General features: G+C 38.8%; 1 protein-coding gene across 1 annotated transcript; it reads left to right on the forward strand.

Moving 5' to 3' along the window:
- Window positions 1–239: 239 nt before the first annotated feature.
- Window positions 240–16,304, forward strand: LOC110171935 (purine nucleoside phosphorylase-like). The gene is made up of 6 exons (XM_020937741.2): window positions 240–383; window positions 7,198–7,367; window positions 8,708–8,811; window positions 9,193–9,368; window positions 10,822–11,012; window positions 13,960–16,304. The coding sequence occupies exons 1-6, from the start codon at window positions 364–366 to the stop codon at window positions 14,175–14,177; spliced, it is 879 nt and encodes a 292-aa protein (XP_020793400.1). The 5' UTR covers window positions 240–363; the 3' UTR covers window positions 14,178–16,304.
- The last annotated feature ends 6,196 nt before the right edge of the window (window positions 16,305–22,500 follow it).

Raw genomic sequence — 22,500 nt, forward strand, 5'->3', positions numbered from 1 at the left:
TAGTTACTTTTTACACTTTTGTATTATAGTTGTACATTTATTATTCAATATTTTAAGTTTAATAGTTACTTTTTACACTTCGACATACCCACGTTGCGTTTCTTCGCAATTTCCCGTATGTCTTTTTCGCTATGACATTGAACGTAATCCCCCGTTGCCATGACTCCGAGCTCATCACACGCGCCGCGCTGAAACAACGCCTGCGCACCGTCCAATCAGAGCACGCGACGGCTCTGACGCAACGTGGGATGTGGCAGCGGCAGAGCGGAGTGTCAAAACCGGTCCCCTCTACGTCCTGCGCCATAGAGAAAAATCCGGAGGTGCTTCCCTTATCCTGTATTTGCGCTTTTACGATACAACAAGATGTCTGACTGCGTACACGGGTAAGTACAATGTTTACGCGCCTTTTAGTCAGGAAAATTAGCAATATTCTTCAAGCGACATCAGTTCGTAGCTCTTCTCTGCGATGAATCCACGCGAGACATTTCCTTTTAGCTTTGCCGTTTCAGATTCCACGCAGTAAACCGAATTACGACGCAAATATTGCTCTTGAACGCGCGCAATTCATTTAACGATGGACGAACGATTAACTACGTAAAACCGTGCAACTGTTGAGGCGGGAAGCGCGCGGTATCCTCACGCGCCCTTCTAGATTATGCTGCTTTATTGTGATGACTGTTGAATTGTTGTCACTAGAATTATTTTGTGTAAACGCTCGGGAATGTTCGGGAATGTCGTATTTTGCTAGCAGGTGCGCGTACACTCCTTTACTGCGGTTGAGTCAATACATTTCTGTTAGATCGATATCCTTACACCTAACCCAATTGTTGGATGATTTACGCGAATATTTAAATTAAACTGTTTTTATTTTTATGTTTTATTTTTCACTTTTTCTCGTTAGAATCCAAATTTAACCGCACAAAACTTGGGATATTCGTTCGTTTTGTTGTGGATTGATGTTGAGGAGACGACTGCTGCGTCGTGACGTAATTTGGGAAACGTGCGGCGGATGGTTGATGAATGGTCTCGCGACGTGTGTGGTGGAAATTTTTAGTTACGGCTGATGAAAGCTCCACGTGGTACATCACATCCCCGCGTGGAGGTGACACGGAGCACGTACGACCAAAAGGGGTTTTATGTAAACCTTCCGTTTTTCTTTGTATTTTTTTCTTTTACATACAAACAAAACGGAACCTTTATAAAAGTATACAGTTCACATGAAAAAAAATAAAATAAAAATACGACAGTGAATAAAAACACATTGACATATAAAAGGGACATTTTCAAAGCTCTAATTTAAAAGGAATAAATTAAAACCATTCAAAAAGGACATAAGAAAACCAACCCTCTCTCTCTCATTCACACATGTTTAACACAAACAAATTCAGGCTGATTTAGGAGAAGCTGTTTTTTCCATTATTCATCTAAACGCAAAATCGAAAACTGCATAAACAAATTGTTATCTGAGATAAATAATGAAGAAAATTGTTGTTTTTTGGTCCGGGTACCATTCGTTGGGATGGGAAAACAGGTTATTATTTCATTATTCTGTTTCAGTGTCAAACCAAAAAAAAAAAAAAAAAAAACTTATTTCGACCTCTATTTCCAATATTTAATTTAAAGTTTATTTCAGATAGCACCAATTAAAACCAGTCTCTGTGCCTATTTCAATTTTGATATTATATTCTCTGTAGTTTTTTGCCCCTTACAGTTCGATGCTGTTTAAAGTTTATCTACTCGCTGCTACTTTTCTCGTCATGGAGTTCAACAGTGATTTTCTAGGATGCGAAAGTAAACACATCGCTATAAATGAAGATGACATGGTTGTACACATAATTGCAATGATTTTTCAGTTAAGTCCTTCTAGCAGCAGAACTTCATATAAATCAGAGAAATGAAAATATCCAAAGTAAAATAGGCTGTATTTTTGATTGGTGTTATTTGAAATAAACTTCAAATTAAATATTGGAAATAGAGGTCGAAATGTTTTTGACACTAAAGCAGAATAACGAATTAACAACCTGTTTTCCCATTTTATTGTTGTTCGTTCTTAATTGTAATTCAAAAGTGCGAATGGTACACGGACCTTTTTTCATTTTCATATTTTTGGTTTTATTTTGAAAAACGAGTGACCGAATGATACACGGATTGTCTGTGGTCGACTGATGTCATTATTGGGGCGAGAACGTGAGTTCAGTTGGTACAGTGTTTGCCCACTGACAGGTTGGTGGTGTGATTCCAGCTCCCTCAGATGAATGCTATCATTATGTCCTCGGGCAAGACACTTAACCCCCCTCGCCCCCAGCGTCTGTGTGTACACTGGTGTATGAGTGCGTGTGTGAATGGGTGAGTTGTTCCTTGATGTAAAGCGCTTTGAGAGTGTGAAAGTGGAAAAGTGTGATATAAAATGTTTTACTGTATTAGGAACGAATAGGGATGTAACAATAACGGAAATATCTTGATATCATATTGTCAAACTTCTCACAATGATATCGTGGACCATCACAATATATCAAATTACAAGTCTCTTTGCTTAAATTAAGAGTTATGGTGCAGCAGCAGCTAAAAAAAAAAAAGACAGAGGGAACTACATAGACCATGATCCTTTGCTCCATTTTAGTGTCAACTACAAGAAGAAATAACAGTTCTAAGCACTTTTAAGTCTTAGTTCTTTGGAGTAAGTCTTGTCAAGGCATTTCAAGAGGAAAAAATTGCATATTAACAGTTTTAGCTGTTTAGCCTCCACAAAATATTGCAATAAATATCGTACTGTGAGATGTATATCGTGAAAATATCGTACCGATTTGGATATTGTTACATCCCTAATCATGAGCCTCCCTACCATATCGTGAGCTTTTCCACAATATCGCAGTCATACCGTGATGTTCATACAGTGACAATATATCATGAGATTGGATATCGTTACACCCCTAGGAATGAACGATTTTATTAAAGATGCATTGTGTAACTTTTCTGGTGGAGCGTCCGTCAAATGCTTTTGTATTTGAGATGTTATTGCTTTGTTTGGAAAACTGTTCTATTATTACGGAGACCAAACCAGATTGAGTTACAGGTCAGATCTGTGGAGAGGTGACCTGCTCACACAGTCAGAATACCTGTTTTTCTAGACATTTTTGAGCTATAAAACTATGCATGATTGGATAAATGTAAAATAGAGCTGTTTAATGTCATACTGTGGAGCATTCCAGGCAGAGCAATGATATACTTATAAGAAGCAAGTGACAGATTCTCCACCAGAAAAGTTACGCAATGGATTTATTGTTAATAATCACTTAGCCTCCCTAATTCATGATAAACTCTTTGTACATTATGAATCAAGTCTTTGCTCATACTTTAGAAGGCTCATAGGTATATAAATATATCAATATTTGGGGTGGGACATGTTAATTACGATTCACTCATTACAATAAAAATATTAACGCATGCCAAACAATGTGGAACGTTTGTCAGTGCACCATGTTGTAGTATGCCAATTATACTGAAGCACACAGTTCAGACTACTACAACAGTGGAACAGGAAAGCCCCCTGGATCTGCTGGAGGGTAAAAAATTTTTTCTAAAAAACGACATGATGGAAGCATTGATAAAGGTGTCTCAAAGCACCTCAAACCTACGATTCCATTTAAACACAAAACATGTGACAGCGAGCACAGAAACACGACGTTCAGAAAGTAACAACTTAAAGTAAAATGGTGCTTTGTCTTTAGTCTCTAGGGATCTTACCTTTGTGTTAGGTTTGGCCTGATTCATCAGCCGGTTTCGCTTCATAAAAACAGTCTGACCTCGAAGCATTACAATTTATAGAACTTTTTTCATTTAACCAGTCGCTGCTATTTGGTTGTGATGTATGTAATGTGCCACTAACGGGGTTAACTGGTATATTAAGCTTTTCTCAAATCCCGTAGGAAGAAGGGCAATAACGTCCCCTGGATGAAATTCACCAAAGATTCTCTTTATTCCGGCTTTAAATCCTCTATCTCTGGAATAGTTGACAACATAGAATGACTCTTCGCTAATTGGCTTGCACTTCTGGGGTTTTTGCGAACCGTCTAATGTATTCTGATTTCTGACCTCTTCCTCGCTGGAGAGTAATGAAATTGAGTGGAGGCACTAGTGGCACCAGTCTGGCTAAACTTTATCTACTATTTTGAAATGAGCTTGAGTTTAAAAGCCATGCCTGTGTGTATTATTAGATGAAGTCATCCACTGAAATTCATTTACATAAAATAGATGTTGCTCTTGGGGTAAATATTGATATGTGATTAGGTGAGATTAATTAATTACAAAGCGTGACAGAACTTAAGGTGTACAGAAGTAAAAACATGGCCCATATTACACCATTTTCTGACCTTTTGTTTTCTCATATATTGTTTTCTCATCACAGACATACTTGGACTTGTTTAAAGGACAAACTCTGCATGCTTGTCACACTTCATAGGTGTGGTTCAGTGTTGTGCAAGTTCACACTTTTCATGAACTAGTTCAAAGTTCAGTTCACACTTGTTCAAAGTGAATAGTTCACGTTCATAGTTCACAATTTTAATTTTGAACTAGTTCAAAGTTCAGTTCATTTTATATTTAGATGAGATCTGTAAATGAAAGGCTGCATTTATTTTTCAAACTGACTTCTAGTTTACAACAACTTTACAAGATACACTGTTGGACAAGTGACTTTAAAACCGTAATGTGTTATTTATGACTTGTTACTGTCATTTCAAAGTCATTTGTTAAATATTACTGTATTTAAAATGTAAAACATTACATGACTATTGCAGCACTTTTAATTTACTCTGACCAAAAGAACTGTTAAGATGCTGAACTTTTGCACCATATATGGACTGAACCAGGACTGAACCAGGTCTAAACCAGGACTAAACCAGGTCTAAACAGGACTAAAACCAGAACTGAACCAGGTCTAAAACCAGGACTAAACCAGGTCTATACCAGAACTGAACCAGCACTAAACCAGGTCTAAACCAGGACTAAACCAGGACTAAACCAGAACTGAACCAGGACTGAACCAGGATTGAACCAGGACTGAACCAGGACTAAACCAGAACTGAATCAGGACTAAACCAGGACTAAACCAAGACTGAACCAGGACTAATCCTGGACGAGAACTTGGAATCTAGGAGCGCCCCTGAGAGAACCCCGAGTGCGATCGGGCGTCAGCTGCGTTTATCTCGGTGGAGCGCGGACTTCTGCGTCGGTCCTTTCGCTCAGGATCACGGTCTACGCGGGCGCACCTCCGGCGTTTCACCGCTGCTGATATCGCGGTGATTTTAGCAAATTTGTATGAAGAAAAACGAAAAACCCACCATTTCAATCCAGGTTGAAAAAGCATTGTGACGCGCGTTACTGACATTTGTACCAAGTAAAATAATCGCGCGCGGAGCAGCACGTCCTGTGCGTGTAGATTTCAGAAAATAGGATCCATCCTATTTTTTGACGCTCTACACGAGCGTAGGCGCGTATCCCCGTCAAAATCCACAGAGAGCATGGATCTATTGTTGTATTTGTGCATTTACCATCAGCACATTGTGCTTCCTGGGCAGTTGTGTATCATGTGAAAGAGCCCAGATCCACATAGACTGTTAATTAGTGCTTTGAAATTTACTTTTGAAATCCTTGCGTTTGCCGTGGTCAGCCTGTACAGAAGGTAAATACAAGCAGCTAAACGCGCCCAGTCAAGTTTGATTGACTTCCCATTGAGAGACACAAGAGCCCGTACGTTCCGCTAAAGCTGCCGGTTTCGCGAGGTGAAGTGCGAGCAGATCGTCACTCGTCAGGTGAAAACAAATTCCGACGAACCCCAACAGTGACGTACGTCGTTCATCACACATAATTTGAACAAATTCACGTTCAAGTTCTTGATTTACAAAAGTGTTGCGTTCAGTTCAAAGTTCACTGAAAAATGAACGTGTTCAATGAACGCGTTCTTTTCAACTCGTTCATGCACAACACTGGTGTGGTTAATACAAATATAGACAGGTTCCATGTTTCTCCCTCCTCCCGGACTCTGACTCATGTTTATAGCTTGTCCCAGGTGACTGTGAACGCAGCAGGATGTGACATGTCTTTGGGATCAAGTTGGAAATTTGTGTCAAGCAATTTGTGTTCACTGACTGTCTCCAGACAGGAAACCACACCTCCGGGATTTCTCTGCTCCAATTCACCATTCACTTACATAAAACAAACAAAAAGACTTGCATTGTAGAGGTTAAACAAGGAAAATGAATACAAGGAAGTGTTAAATCATGCGTAGAAGTTAGAAATTAACAAAAAGTAGTGCTCTGTTAATATGTAGTTCAGTTCCAGGGCTTGCTTCAACACACATTTCTACACCAGTACCACAAACATGTAGCAAAAGGGTAAATCAGTGTCTTGCTCAGTGACACAATGACATTTGAACTTGAACCTTTTGGCTCTGTTGTTAAAAAGTCAATATTCCGCTATTTCCTGATCTATGTTCTAATGTAGTTTCCTCATCAGGAACAGACTACAGTAATGGAACAGTAATGTGTAAAAACTTCATGGGGTAATATGTAGTAACTTCATGGGGTAATGTGTCGTAACTTTATGGGGTAATGTGTAGAAACTTCATGCGTAGTAACTTCATTGGGTAATGAGAACCGATTAATACCTCATGACCAGCTCCCGATCTGCAATCTTACGTCGCAAGAATATCAAACCTGTTTGAAATCCAGTCGTCTCTCGTTAGGGTTTCACACTGTTGAAGTCATTCATATAGTTTGAGAACATAAATCATGACTGTGAACTTTTAAACCCTGTCATTTTATAACCATATCCATATATCAGGTTATGTTAGGACAGGTCGTGATGATTCATACTTCCTAAAAATCCTAAAAATAAGACATTGGATCCTCTTGTTTACAGTGTAATATTATCCATGTGACACCAAAAGATTCAATTCTCCTTCTTGTTTTCATTCTTCTGTCTCTCTCCACCTCCCACTGTTACCCCATCTCCTTTTGCACTTTTCATTTCTCTCATTCTGTCCCTCCTCCTCTTTCTTCACTCATCTCTCCCCCTCTTTTGTCATCCACCCATCCCACTCTTCTGTTCCCTTACTTCCCTCTCTCTTTTCTTTTCACTCCCCTACCCAAATCTTTCATATCCGCTCCCTGATCTCTCTCTCTCTCTCTCTCTTTGCAGTGTGAGTTACGAGTTATGTCGCGAGACGGCAGACTGGCTGATGTCTCAGACTCAGGTCCGGCCTGTGGTTGGGATCGTGTGTGGGTCGGGTCTGGGGGGTCTCGCCGAAATGATCAAAGACCCGGAAATCTTCAAATACTCCGACATCCCAAACTTCCCCAAAAGCACAGGTTTGTTTACACTCCTCCTTCTTTCCCTCTCTCTGTCTATCCCTGTCTACCTATCCCTACCTAATGTGTCTCTGTCTCTCCCCTCTCTATTTCTCCTTTTCTTCTCCCTTTCTTCATCTCTCTCTTGCCCTGTCTCCTTCTCTTTCTCCCTCTCTTTCTCTCTCTCTCCTCTCTCTCCCTCCCTCTCTCTTTCCTCTCTCTCTCTCCCTCTCTCTCTCTCCCTTTACTCTCCTCTCTCTCTCTCCCTTTCCTCTCCTCTCTCTCTCTCTCCTCTCTCTCTCTCTCTCTCTCTCTCCTCTCCTCTCTCTCTTTCTCTCTTCTCTCTCCTCTCTCTCTCTCTCTCTCTCTCTCTCTCTCTCTCTCTTTCCCTCTCTCTCTCTCCCTTTCCTCTCTCTCTCTCTCTCTCTCTCTCTCTCTCTCTCTCTCTCTCTCTCTCCTCTCTCTCTCTCCTCTCTCTCTCTCTCTCTCCCTCTCTCTCTCCCTTTCCTCTCCTCCCTCTCTCTTCTCTCACCTGAAACTTCCCCAAAAGCACATGTTTGTTTACACTCCTCTTTTTCTCACTCTCTCTTCCTCTCTCTCTCTCTCTCTCTCACACACACACACACACACACACACACACACTCACACACTCACACCCCACACTTCCCTAAAGGCACAGGTTTGTTCACCCCCCCATCTCTCTCCTCTCTCTCTCTCCCCTCTCTCTCTCCCTCCCTCATCACAGGTTTGTTTACACTGTGAGAGCTTCAGTTCCTCTTTATTTACAGTGAGACAGTTTTACTCCTATTTCCATTTTACAGTCAGAACAAAAAGTCCCACACAGGACATTTATTCAGTTCAACTCAAGTTTATTCATACAGTACATTTAAAACTACTTCAACTCACCAACGTGCTTCACATAAAAGTCAACAAAAACAGAAGAAACAGATGCATATATACAGATAACACAATACATGTTAAAACTACAATGAAACATTAAGATAACCTGAACAGCTTGTACTAAATGCCAATATAACAAGCCTGTTTAGAGTTTAAAATGACTTTATATGTAGAATTTTATTTGATCATAATTCCAGATGCTTACAAACATTAACTGAACTCAAACTCTCTTACCAGTCCATTCAGGTGTACCCCAGGGTAGTGTTTTCAGACCAGGTATTGTTTACACTTTTCAAATGATCTGTTGACTGTTTTGGACACTGCCATCACACAAAAGTCATGATTTACTCCAGTAATAATAACAATAGTAAAAACAGTTCAGCAAACAGATAAAGAGCATACTCAGATTTACCTGTGTCTGTTTTTGTCTCTGTCACTCACTGTCCCTCGTGTTTTTGCAGTCCACGGTCACGCTGGTCGTCTGGTGTTTGGGATGCTTAAAGGAAAACCCTGTGTGTGTATGCAAGGACGCTTCCACCTCTACGAAGGATACCCCATACAGAAGGTAAACAACAACAAGTAAACAAAGTTGAAGTACTGTTAAGAGTAAAAAGATTTACACCACTGCATGAAAATGAGGTGAGGCGAGGCAATGCAATAGATTTTTATGTAGTGACAAATATTCAGTATACTTTGTCTTTGAGCGTGTTCGGACTTTGTGGTGACATCATGCTGGGAGTGTTTCACATGTATCATTACGGCGGAATGTTCATCAGTTACAATGGTAATTCAATGCACAGGCACTGGCAAAAAAGAAAAAAACACATCTTCAGGACTAAGTAAAAAACTGAAAGACTAACTTGTGACTGTAAGGTTACTTGAGAGGGACTTGAACAGCTCAAGTCAGATCACCTGTTGGAGTTCTAAATGGTCCGTGTGTTTTCAGATCACCCTCCCTATGCGCGTGTTTAAGCTGATGGGCGTCCAGACCATGATCATGACCAACGCTGCCGGAGGTTTGAACCAGGACTATAAAGTGGGAGACGTCATGATCATAAAAGACCACATCAACATGCCGGGGTTCGCCGGAGTCAACCCCCTGTGTGGACACAACGAGGACAGGTACGACTCACGAACGGACGGAGGGAGGGACGGAGAGAGGGAGAGAGATAGAGATAGAAAGGGAAGGAAGATGAGAGAAGAGAAATACAGTGATCTGGCAGAAGTCCCATTGGTACTGTATGTGCAGCACTGCAGATGTGATTCATAGTCTGTGTAAAGAAACCCACAGTGTTCAGCTCCAGTCAAATGAAGCTCATCGAGGATGGCGGTTATAGTGGCTAATTTGCTTCCAGGGACCATATTTGGAAATCCAGTCGCCAAACCAAAGAGCCTATTGAAGGTACACGCCCCTTCCCGCACTGCTGGTTTTTAAGGGGCGTGCACTTAGCAACAAAGCTGTAAATTAACTGGAGGGACCTCCGAATAAAACCAAATAAAAGTTTAGTCACATTTTATGTTCATTTGGTTTTAACTCAAACAGGAGTTTAGTCACCATTTAAGCTCCATTAAATTATATCATTTAAAGTTCATAAAATGAAGTTTGTGAAGTTTAAATATTTGAACTGTGGAGTGAAGAGTCTTGACTCCCGACTCTTAACTTAAACACTTGTTACAAGGCCAAGCCCACAATTCAGTGGGGCTGATAATCATTAAAAAGTCAATAACTAAGCCATGCTAGGAATGAACACACATTTCTTGTGAATTTGCCAACCATTTACTAACATCCAGATTGTACTTTAAAGTTAAAGCCGCTGTACCTGGTTTTCATGGTCCTACAAACATGAAAGCTAGTTCATTTGAAACCTTTCTCTTTTACCTTATGCATTCAGAGCATTTGAATTATTCACCACAATGAGTTTATAATAAATAATAATAAAACATTTTTATTTATAACAAACTTTTATACTGTTGTACAAGCAGCAATGAAGAATACAAAAAGCATAAAAATAGCAAACAGAGCCTGGACTTTGTAACATCCACAGGGACCTGCCTCAGGGTCTAAGGGTGTGGGACGCTCGTATGGGGTTAAAAGTTCTGAAATGCAACTTGGTGCAAGACCTAAATGAACTTTAAAAGTGATCAATAAAACCTTAAAATCGATTCTAAAACACACGGGCAGCCAGTGAAGGGAAGTAAAACAGGGGTGATGTGTTGATGTGAAACTTAGTGAGGAGTCGAGCTGCTGTGTTCTCAGGTGGAGGCGGGAGATGGATTTGGAGTTGAGGCCAGAGAGGAGGGAGTTGCAATAGTCTAGAGTCTAGAGTCGAAAGATGAGCGCGTGGATGACTTTTTCAAGATCAGGCTGTAGAGGATAGTTTTAATTGTACTAATTGTGCAGAGGTGGAGAAAACAGGATTAGGTGACTTTTTTGATATGTGGAAATTGAGGTGAGAGTCAAGGCTCAGTTTGATCTCAAGAGATGTCAAACTGTTCAAATACAGGGGGAAAATCGGACATAGTCACTTTAATATCTGTATTCTCCTATTCTGACCTTTTTTGTTGTATGTTTCAGGTTTGGGGTTCGATTCCCGTGCATGTCTGACGCGTACGACCGGGAGCTGCGTCGGTTGGCTCTTGCAGTGGGGGCGGAGCTCGGGTTCAGTGACTTCCTGAGAGAGGGCGTGTACTGTGTGCTGGGGGGGCCGTCCTTCGAAACCATCGCAGAGTGCCGCATGTTGAACAGGCTGGGGGCCGACGCTGTGGGTGAGTCAAGAAACATATTTGTGAAACTGATTTGTTATGTTGTTGTTTTTTTTCTCATTACCAAACCAAGTAAACCAGGACTATTAAATATACATATACTTTTCTTTAACATTATTTGGTACAATCATTATTATTATTAGTTTGTACGACGATAAACACAAAAAAAAATCCTTACATTCTTCATTCTCATTTTGCTTATTTTGTACGATCATAAATGATAAACTTCTGTGCCTTGTTTATCATTATTATTAGTTTGTACGACCATAATACAGTACAATACAAAAAAAGAAAGAAATTGGGTTACAAATTATTATATTTAGTATACATAGTATGTCATTTATTTTGCTATATATAAATATTTGAAAAGTTTCGTTATCAATGTACATAAGAAACCACATTAACACGGGTCATGAACATGGGTGGCTTAATATAAGATTTTTTTTCTTTTTCCCACTCCTTTTCGAGAAATGTGCCTTTCTGTTGCTTGTCTCCATGGAGATGTTTTAGGTCTGATCAATAACAAAAAAAACATATACATGTTTTTGTTGTTTTTTTTAACTGCTCAAAAATATCTGGAAAAAAACATAACAATCCTTTATTGGAATATGGAAAATTAGGCAAAGCAATACAGTCTTCCCGGCAACAAGCAGATGGTGTACACTACCATTCAAAAGTTTGGGGTCACATAGAAATGTCCTTATTTTTGAAAGAAAAGCACAGTTTTTTTCAATGACGATAACTTTAAACTAATCAGAAATACACTCTATACATTGCTAATGTGGTAAATGACTATTCTAGCTGCAAATGTCTGGTTTTTGGTGCAATATCTACATAGGTGTATAGAGGCCCATTTCCAGCAACTGTTACTCCAGTGTTCTAATGATACAATGTGGGTAGGCTCTAACCAGAGTAGAAAGAGAAGTGGGAGGCCCTGCTGCACAACTGAGCAAGAAGATAAGTACATTTAGAGTCTGTAGTTTTAGAAATAGACACCTCACAGGTCTTCAACTGGCAGCTTCATTAAATAGTACCTGCAAAATGCCAGTGTCAACATCTACAGTAAAGAGGTGACTCAGGGATGCTGGCCTTCAGGGCAAGGTGGCAAAGAAAAAGCCATATCTGAGACTGGCCAATAAAAGAAAAAGATTAATATGGGTAAAAGAACACAGACATTGGACAGAGGAAAATAGGAAAAAAGTGTTATGGATGGACAAATCGAAGTTTGAGGTGTCTGGATCACACAGAAGAACATTTGTGAGACGCAGAACAACTGAAAAGATGCTGGAAGAGTGTCTGACTCCATCTGTCAAACATGGTCGGGGTAATGTTGCTTTGGTGCTGGTAAGGTGGGAGATTTATTCAGGGCAAAAGGGGATTTTGAATAAGGAAGGGTATCACTCCATTTTGCAATGCCATGCCATACCCTGTGGACAGTGCTTGATTGGAGCCAATTTCATCCTACAACAGGACAATGACCCAAAGCTCACCTCCAAATTGTGCAAGAACTATTTAGAGAAGAAGCAGGCAGCTGGTGTTCTATCTGTAAGGGAGTGGCCAGCGCAGTCTCCAGATCTAAACCCCATTGAGCTGTTGTGGGAGCAGTTTGACCGTACGGTACACAAGAAGTGCCCATCCAGGTAATCCAACTTGTGGAATGGGCTTCTAGAAACATGGGGTGAAATTTCTCCAGATTACCTCAACAAATTAACAGCTAGAATGCCAAAAGTTTGCAATGCTGAAAATGCTGCAAATGGGGGATTCTTTGATGAAAGCAAAGTTTGATGGAAAAAATTATTATTTCAAATACAAATCATTATTTCTAACCTTGTCAATGTCTTGACTATATTTTCTATTCATTTTACCAATCATGGTGGTAAATAAGTTTGACGTTTCATGGAAAACACAAAATTGTCTGGGTGACCCTAAACTTTTGAATGGTAGTAATAATAAAACCTGATTATTTCTACAGTCATTAGTCCCTCTGACCGGCCCGTTTAAGATATTTTGGAAATACAAAATAAACATATTTTATCATTTTACCTCATGCACAGACTAAAACTGCATTGCTTTTATTTTAGAGGTGTTTTTTAATGACATTTTTTGTAAAACAGCCTAACTTTTCCAACTCATACTCACACTCTTAAAAAACAATGCTATTTGCTGCTTTTATAAAGAAATACAATTCATATTATGCAGAATTGAGTTAAGCATTTTTGCCTGGCCCTCCACAATATTTTCAGTTTCTCATGGAAAAAATAATTGCCCACCCCTGATCTAGAACTTACTATTAGAACATAAATCTGCATTTGAACAATATTCATTTTAGTTGCCCCCATCTGTAAATAATATTATTGGTAAATAGAAGTAGCCTACATCATGTCAAAGATGCATTGTGTAACTTTTTGGTTGGGGGTTTGTCACCTGCTTGTTTCTATGGAGATGTCATTGCTCTGCCTGGAATGTTCCACAGTATGACATTACAGCTCTACTTTACATTTATTCAATTACAGGTGGTTTTATAGCTCAAAAATACTTAGAAACAGACTGGGACTGGTAATCAGTACTACCGGGCAAATCCACCTTGAACCACATTTGGACTGGTGCGGTGACCTCCCCCTCCCCACCGGTCCTTAATTTCGAATTGATCGGGCTGGACCGGTCCAGTGGAAAAATGCCAGAGCAGAATTCAAATTTGTTCCCAGTCCAGCCATGCACAGAAAAAGAGACATTCTGACTGTGAATGGGGTCACCTCTCCACAGATCTGATCTGTAACTTGGCCTAGTTTGGTCTCCATGGAGATAGAAAGGTTTAATCCCACACTGTGAAACATTCCAAACAAAGCAATAACATCTCCATGGTGAAAAGCATCTGACAGACCCTCCACGAGAAGAATGCACCTTTAAATATGGCGTGTAATGTTAAATAAATGTGTGTTTTCTTGTTCAGGCATGAGCACGGTGCACGAGGTGATAGTGGCCCGTCACGCCGGGATGCGCTGCTTCGCTCTGTCTCTGATCAGTAACAAAGCTGTGATGGATTACGACTCAGAGGAGAGAGCCAATCACGAGGAGGTTCTGGAGACGGGGAGACTGCGCGCCGAGCAGCTCGAGAAACTCGTGTCCACTTTGGTTGGACGCATCGAGAAGAACAACAACTGCTGCTGAGAAACACTGTAAAAACAGACGCTAACAGGGCAGAATTCAGAACATTTACTGAGATATTTAGAGTTTTGACAAGTTATGTAGACTTAGATTTTATTGATCCACAAGGATAAGTGTTTGGTCACAGTAGCTCACAATCATAATATACTATAATAACAAAGAGCAACAATATAAGTGATAGTAATAAAATTCAAGGAAAAAAATCATAGAAGGTATAGGTATTAGGGATGTAACAATAACCGAAATATCATGAAATCTTATCGTCAAAAGCCTCACAATAATATCGAGAGCCATCACAATATATCAAATTACAAGTCTGTTTGCTTAATTGAAGAGTTACTGTGACTTTTATGTCTTTCTTTGTGATTTTAACATCTTTTTCATTTTGTAAAGCACTTTGAATTACTTTGTCTTGCCTTGCCATGGCGCAACAGTAGCTAAAAACACAGGGAACTACGTAGACCATGATCCTTTGGTGTTGTCCATGCAGACAAGAGAAGAAGCACTTTTAAAACTTAATTCTTCATATTATAACAGGACCAAAGGCTTTTCAATTCTTTTCACAATTTTGCGAGTCTCCTCAAAATATAAATATCATACCGTAAAATATCGTATCAAGGGATTTTGATATTCACTCAGCAGCAGCGTCTTAACAAGCTGCCAAAGCTTTCCACCCTAATCGCGTCTTCAGAGTCACTTACAGGCAGCTGGTTGGAACTGTTGATCTGCCGAACATAACGGAATGCTACAATGACATCTTTATTTATACAAGGAAAAAAAGAGAGAATACAATGACATCTAGATGAAGAAAACCATGACATTTTCTCAGATTTTGTCAGAGTTAGTATCACAAACAGTGCCCAAGGACGTCGTGATCCGCATGTTTCCAAACGTCTACCGGTTTTGTGACGTAAGCTTGAATAAAACCTGTGTTCATTTATTTCAGTATTGTTATGATCTAGGTTTGACACTAGAAATTTCTAGTATTGATTTTTTTGACAGCCCTATTCAGACTAGGTTTGAAAAATATTATTCTAACTAGATAAATGAAACTGTTATGGGTATGATTGCTTAGTTTCAATACATTCTTTGACGCAAAACTGGACTTATTTGACTATTGGGTGAATGTTTTGTACTCCAATAGAAGTCAAGCAAAGTACACTGAAACAACCAAATATACATTTAAATAATATGCAATTATTACAAATGTTTAGTTAAAAGGCTCCACAAACAAATACACTAAAAACAAAAAAAAACTTGTCAAAACTGTAAAAATGAAGTAAAATGTTTTGAATTCAGTCATTTTTAACAAATGTTCTTACTGTTATTATAAGGGCAGAGATCTTAAATCAGCTCTCCAGCCTTTATGGTCAGACTGTGTTAACCTAAAGCTTATTTAAGTCTAACTTGAGTAACTTTAATCACCATAGAACTGCCATTCACAATTGTACTTGAGTGAACTTTTTTTTATCTTAACGTCCAATTGTACTTCTGATTTTTTTTACACTCCTTCCAGTTGCTTAAATTGTAGATTTTTAGTTTTGTACTGTTTACATATTTTATTGCTTAACTTAATAACTTAAGATTATAATTAATATAGATATTTAAGGTTTTAGTGTCTGTTACAGCTGATTTTTTTTTTAAAAAGTGTGAGTAACTTAAAGGGAGGGCAATGGACCAATTTATGCTTAAATATACAGTATGTAATATGTAATTTTTAAGGTGGAGGTTCTGCCTGCTGCTCGTTTCCATGGAGATGTCGCTGCTGCTAAGTTCTGCGGTGTGGCATTAAACGTTTAGATATGTTTAATGCCATACTGTGGAACATTCCTGGCAGTGCAATATCGTCTCAAAGGAGGCAACAACTAGAAACGTTACACATTGTACCTTTGAAGTAGCATAGTGGCATTTTTAGATTTATACATTTGTATATTATTGTTAGATATTTAAGTAAAGATATAAAAAGTGTATAATGTTATAACATGCTGAATTGTTTTGGACCAAAAAGAGCCGTTTCTTGCAAAATCCTTGAAAATTACTGTTACTGAGAAGTGTACAAAGTGGTTTTATGAATGGACCTAAAACTGTAAAATAAAAACTACTTGGAAAAATAAAGCCAGTCAGCAGGAATATTTCTGAACTTTTGTTTGTATCATCTGGACAATATCAGTCGAGCCTTGATTTGAAATGTTTCCTGTATCATGTAAAGATATGCACTGTGGGTTTAAGATAGAACAGTTTACAGAGTTTTGTCCCTCACTGTTTGAACGATGCTGATAACAGCAGAATTATGACTGTATGGTTATATAATATGATCAACAACAACAAAAAAAATAGGTTCAAAATGTTTGATTCAGAATTTTAAGTTTAGAATCATTTAGAGAAAATTCAGCTACTTTGAGAAAAATGTGGTTTGTTGAACACAATACTGTACACAATACTTCATCATTTTGTTCTTAATATGTGAACAAAATATATAGATCTCGTTAATATCTAGTTTAGTCCTAATTTAGTCCTGGTTTAAAGCTGGTTTAGTCCTGATTTTAATCCAGGTTTGGACCTGGTTTAGTTCTGGTTTAGTCCTGGTTTAGACCTGGTTTAGTTTTGGCTTAGCCCTGGTTTATAGCTGGTTTAGTCCTAGTTTAGTCCTGGTTTAGTCCAGGTTTGGACCTGGTTTAGTCCTGGTTTAGACCTGGTTTAGTCCTGGTTTAGACCTGGTTTATTGCTGGTTTAGACCTGATTAAAAGCTGGATTAGACTTGATTTAGTCCTAGTTTAGTCCTGGTTTAAAGGTGGTTGAGATCTGGTTTAGTCCTGGTTTATACCTGGTTTTGTCCTGGTTTATAGCTGGTTTAGACCTAGTTTAAAGTTGGTTTAGTCCTGGTTTAGACCTGGTTTAATCCTGGTTTATAGCTGGTTTAGACCTGGTTTAGTCCTAGTTTAAACCTGGTGTAGTCCTGGTTTAGTCCTGGTTTAGACCTAGTTTAGACCTGGTTTAGACCTGGTTTAGACCTGGTTTAGTCCTAGTTTAGACCTGGTTTAGTCCTGGTTTAGACCTAGTTTAGACCTGGTTTAGTCCTGGTTTAGACCTGGTTTAGTCTAGTTTAGACCTGGTTTAGTCCTAGTTTAGCCTGGTTTAGATCTGGTTTAGTCCTGTTTAGACTGGTTTAGTCCTAGTTTAGACTGGTTTAGACCTGGTTTAGTCCTAGTTTAACCTGGTTTAGTCCTGGTTTAGACCTAGTTTAGACCTGGTTTAGTCCTGGTTTTAGTCCTAGTTTAGACCTGGTTTAGTCCTGGTTTAGTCCTAGTTTAGACCTGGTTTAGATCTGGTTTAGTGCTTGTTTAGACCTAATTAAAAGCTGGATTATATTTGATGTAGTCCTAGTTTAGTCCTGTTTTAAAGCTGTTTTAGATCTGGTTTAGTCAAGGTTTGGACCTAATTTAGACTTGGTTTAGACCTGGTTTAGATTTGGTTCGAGCTGTAAGTGTAAGATGGGACAGTTTCGTTTTGTCCCGCTCTGTCTCAGTGGCTTTGATAACAGCGGAATTATGACTGTGTGGTTATATAATATGATACAAAGAAAACAGTTTAAAAATGAAAATGAAAATGCCTGATAATTAAAGTAGCAAAAATAGCAAAAGACTTGTGTCAAAAAAGGCACAAATATACAGATTTGTGAGTGTAGTAAATCTAAACTGTATCAATATTGAGTTTGAGTGCTGTGGTGTTTTGTTCACTGTGGGAGAGTGAGCCGTTCTCTCCTGGTACACAACATAAAACCAAATATTTTTACAAGCTTTTCACAGACAATTTTCCTCCTGCACAGCTCAAATCTGATCTTTCTCTTTTGTTTTTCTTCTCTGAACCAAAACATTGCCGTCTCTGATAATTTAATCAGTGCCAGACTAAATAGGGCGCCTCTCTGAGCATGTGCAGACAGAGCCTCCGAGAACTCATCTGTATAATCAAGATGGCTGACATTTTTACACGCTGTTTCATCTGTGTTTACCTTCTATGGGCTCTTCTGTCTCCTGTACGCCGCAGAAATGTAAAAACACCTGGTTACACACACTTTTTTCCACACAGTAAGTCTATTATTAAGACTTGTTTTTTCATGTTAAATATGCACTGTGCAACTTTTCTGGTGGAGGGTTCGCTACCTGCTTGTCTCCATGGAAATGTTATCAATAGTATCACAAAGGAGATAATCAGGTTACACCACTACACTACGTTACAGGTCAGATCTGTGGAGAGTCACCCCTATTCACAGAACAAATGATTGTATTTTTGAGTGAATAAATGCCACACTGTAAAATCTAATAAGTAGATCTTACTTGAAAAAATCTTGGAAAATCTGACTAAAGTGAAGTGTGACTCTAAAAGTGAGCTACAAGTAATTCCTCAGTGGAGTGTACAGTAAATTCATCTTTCATCTAACTAAGCACAGCAAGTGAAGTGAACTTTAGTTTTCATTCATAGAACTCGAATGTTGTGAAGCTGAGCCAGTGAATCAGTCAGATCCTCAAATCTGAAATGTGTAATAACATTTACTTTAGTCCCCTTAACACCTACTGTCATAAATATGCAACAATCCATTCAAGATAGAAGCTGAGATAGTGGCTGCATTCCCCCAGTGCCGGTTAGTGCATCTGCAGGAACCTCCTAAGAACCTTTGGCAAACACTTGTTTCTAGTTGTCGCTATTGTCAAATTAATCATCTCAACTTAATTTACCATCTACTTAAAGGCAAAAACACACACAAAACATTTTTTTATATACATCTATATAAATTCAGGTGTTAATGGGTTTTTAAGAGTAAGTTCATCTTACTTGGTAAAACCATGGAAACCGACTGTCTTGAACTGAGCAGGTAAATGTTACTTATATACACACAAGTTAGAGTAAAACAGGTTCTATTCTACAATAATGTCATTTAGATCTGCATCAGGTATAAGGATTTGAATATTTATTAGTTTTTGTGAAAAACTGTAGAAAAACTTAACAATAAAAATATAGAGTTCAGTCATTCCATGTGAACTCAACCAAGACCCCCGCACTTAGGAAACAAAAAAATGTTGAATGAAGTCTGAACAGCACAGACTGAATGAACAGAGGGAGGATATAGAGACTGAATTAACAGAATCTGCAATTGGTAAGTAAGGTCTACTTATTGGATTTTACAGTGTAGTCTGTCTACATCTCTAAAGCTCAAATGCTCTGTTCCACCTTGTGATGTCATGAAGCGGTAGTTTAACTGTAACTGTTTTTACCTTTAGTTCAGTAGAGATTGTAATTCCAGGGCTGAAATCATCCAAATGATTCTGGTGAAGGTGTGTGGAGCAGAGGTGGGGACTTGCAAGTCATGACTTGAACTTGAGTCAGACTTTAGTCACTATGTTTAGGACTTGAGACTTGACTTGATGAAATGGACTAAGACTTGGGACTTGACTTGGATTTCAAGCTCAATGACTTGGGACTTGAGGAGGACTTGACTTGAGAAGACTTGATGCTTCTCCTAATTATATATATATATATATATATGTTTTTAGAAAAGACTTTTCTCTTTACACTTGATAAATGTGGTGTTTAAATTTTACAGGAACAAACTGAGATACCATATCATCAAATATACTACAGTAATATACAGTACAATAGAGTAATAAGGAGTACAACATAGTATGTACAGTACAATAAAGTACAATACAGTATATACAGTACAATACAGTCAAACAGAGGGAACTACAAAGAACATGATTCTTTCATTTCAGTGCAGACAAAATAACCACAATTTAAAATCTGAATTCTTTCTATTTGCAGTGATTCGCACTAAGATCTTGTCAAGACTTTTAAAAAGGAAAAATATGCATTTCTACAACTCTTATATAAATACTCAAATATAAATACACCGTGAAGTCTAAGCTATATTTGGTTCTTTGGTTTAAGACTTGAAATGACTTGAAGCTCAAAGCAGATGACTTGGACTCGACTTGGACTTACCTGTCTTTGACTTGGGACTTGACTCAGACTTGAGGTCAAAGACTTGAGACTTACTTGAGACTTGCAAAACAAAGACTTGGTCCCAACTCTAGCATGGAGTTTAAAAAACACAGTGGAGCACTTGCTGTATCACCACATGACATCACAAGGTGGAACAGAGTGTTTTCTGTTTGAGATAAAAATGCAGGGTTTGTGTGTTAAACATGTGTGAATGAAACAAAACACAACTCCAGGTCTGTTTGTGATGAGGAAACTACATTAGAACACAGATCAGAAAATAGTGTCATGGGCCTTTAAATGTGTCTCCATGGAAATGTTGTTCTTGTGGCTGTAATATTCCACAGTACAGCATTAAACGTATATATCTCCATGGAGAAAGTTCCAAAGTATGATTTTTTTTTTTTTTATTATATCAAACTGGGTTCAAACTTTTTATTTCTATTGAATCATACAGAAGACGTGCCACCTCCAGAATGCCAGAATACCTTTAAATAAAAAAATTATAAAAATAAAAAGAATATGAAAATTCATTTTATCTCATTAAGAAAGAATTCTGCAGTGCATTTTTTTCTTCCCAGATAATCCCCTTATTCTCACAATCGGTTTGACATTGTTTTATTTCTGAGCGCGTTTTGTTTTTAGTTGTTTCGTTTCCATGACGTCAGCGCCTCAGACCCAGGGCCAAAGGGAAGGTCATGAGAAATATTTACAACAAGCTCCGCCCCCTGTGTGCAGAGCCAGGAGCTGCAGGTGTACACAAGAAACACAAGATTTAAACGAAAGGAGAAAGAGAGAGGGAGAGAGAGAGGAGGCAGAGGGGAGGAGGGAATGGGAGGAGAAAGGAGGAGAGGAAGAATGAGAGGAATAGAGAGAGAGAAGATAGAGGAGAGGAGGAGAGAGAGAACAGAAGGAGAAGATAAAGGAGAGGAGGAAAGGAGAGAGAGAGGAGAAGAGGAAAGGAGACAGAGGAGAGGAGGAAAGGAGAGAGAGGAGAGGAGAAAGAGGAGAGAGAGAGGAGAGGAGGGGAGAAGATAGAGGAAAGGAAGGATGAGGAGAGGAGGAGAGTAGAGTGAAAGAAGGACAGAGAGAGGAGAAGAGGGGAGGAAATAAAGGAGGGGAGAAAAGGAGGAGAATAAAGGAGAGGAGAGAAAGGAGAGAGAGAGGAGAGAGAGGGAGAGAGGAGATGAGAGGAGAGAGAGAGAGGATGAGAGAGGAGAGAGAGAGAGTAGAGTGAGAAAGAAGGATAGAGAGAGAGGAGAAGAGGGGAGGAGATAGAGGAGAAAGAGGAGAAGATGAAATAAGACAGAGGAGAGGACAGAAGAGGGGGAGGAGAGTTTCCATGGAATCCTGCAGGTGACTTCTAGAAGTTCAGGAACCTTTCAAGTTCTCAGTGTTGCGTTTGTGGTGGGAAGATCAGCAGCTGCTTGTCTCCGTGGAGATAGTGTAACACTGCAGTCAAAACTCAAACATCTCCATGGAGCAGGTGGTGGATCCTGCAACAGAAAAGTTAACACATACGTCAAGTCTAAAAATAATACTTTTACTCAAGTACAAGTCTGTGAAATGTTTTATAATGAGCTGAAGATGATGTGATGAGAATAAAAACACTGTCTTCAGACAATAGAATGTGATTTTCAACATTAAATCATAGTGCTTTCTTTTCTATTCCCATGTGTGTGATCTCTCAGTGGTCCAGATGGTTCCATAGTGGTCCATGTGTGTGTACTAGTCTATGTGCTCTTATATTTGTTCTGATCCAGCTCCAGATCATTCTGAAGACATTCAGGAAAGACTCTCCTCTGTCTTGTCAGTGGGACTTTTATCGTACTGATCAGAGGTGGGACCAAGTATTTGTTTTGCAAGTCTCAAATAAGACTCAAGTCTTTGTCCTCAAGTTCGAGTCAAGTCCCAAGTCAAACACAGGCAAGTCCAAGTTAAGTCTTGAGTCACTGGTCCATAAATCCAAGTCAAGTCCAAGTCATCTGCTTTGAGCTTCAAGTCATGTCAAGTCTTTAAACCAAATATAGGTTAGATTTTTGCAATTTACATGAATTTTAAACTAAATTGTACTTTAAAAAGTCATGGTATATTTATATATGAGTATATTATTATATAAGAGTTGTAGAAATGCAAATTTTCCTTTTTAAATGTCTTGACAAGATCACAAGTGTGAATCATCACGGTCAGAACAGAAATAATCCAGATTTAAAAGTGCTAAATAACAATTATTTTATCATGTATTCTGCACTGAAATGGAAGGATCATGTTCTTTGTAGTTCCCTCTGTTGTACTGGAGTGTACTCTATATTACTTTACTACTGTATAGTAC

This window comes from Boleophthalmus pectinirostris, unplaced genomic scaffold (genome assembly GCF_026225935.1).
Source record: "Boleophthalmus pectinirostris isolate CB_2022bp ecotype Guang Dong unplaced genomic scaffold, ASM2622593v1 HiC_scaffold_16, whole genome shotgun sequence".
Taxonomy (NCBI): Eukaryota; Metazoa; Chordata; class Actinopteri; order Gobiiformes; family Gobiidae; genus Boleophthalmus; species Boleophthalmus pectinirostris.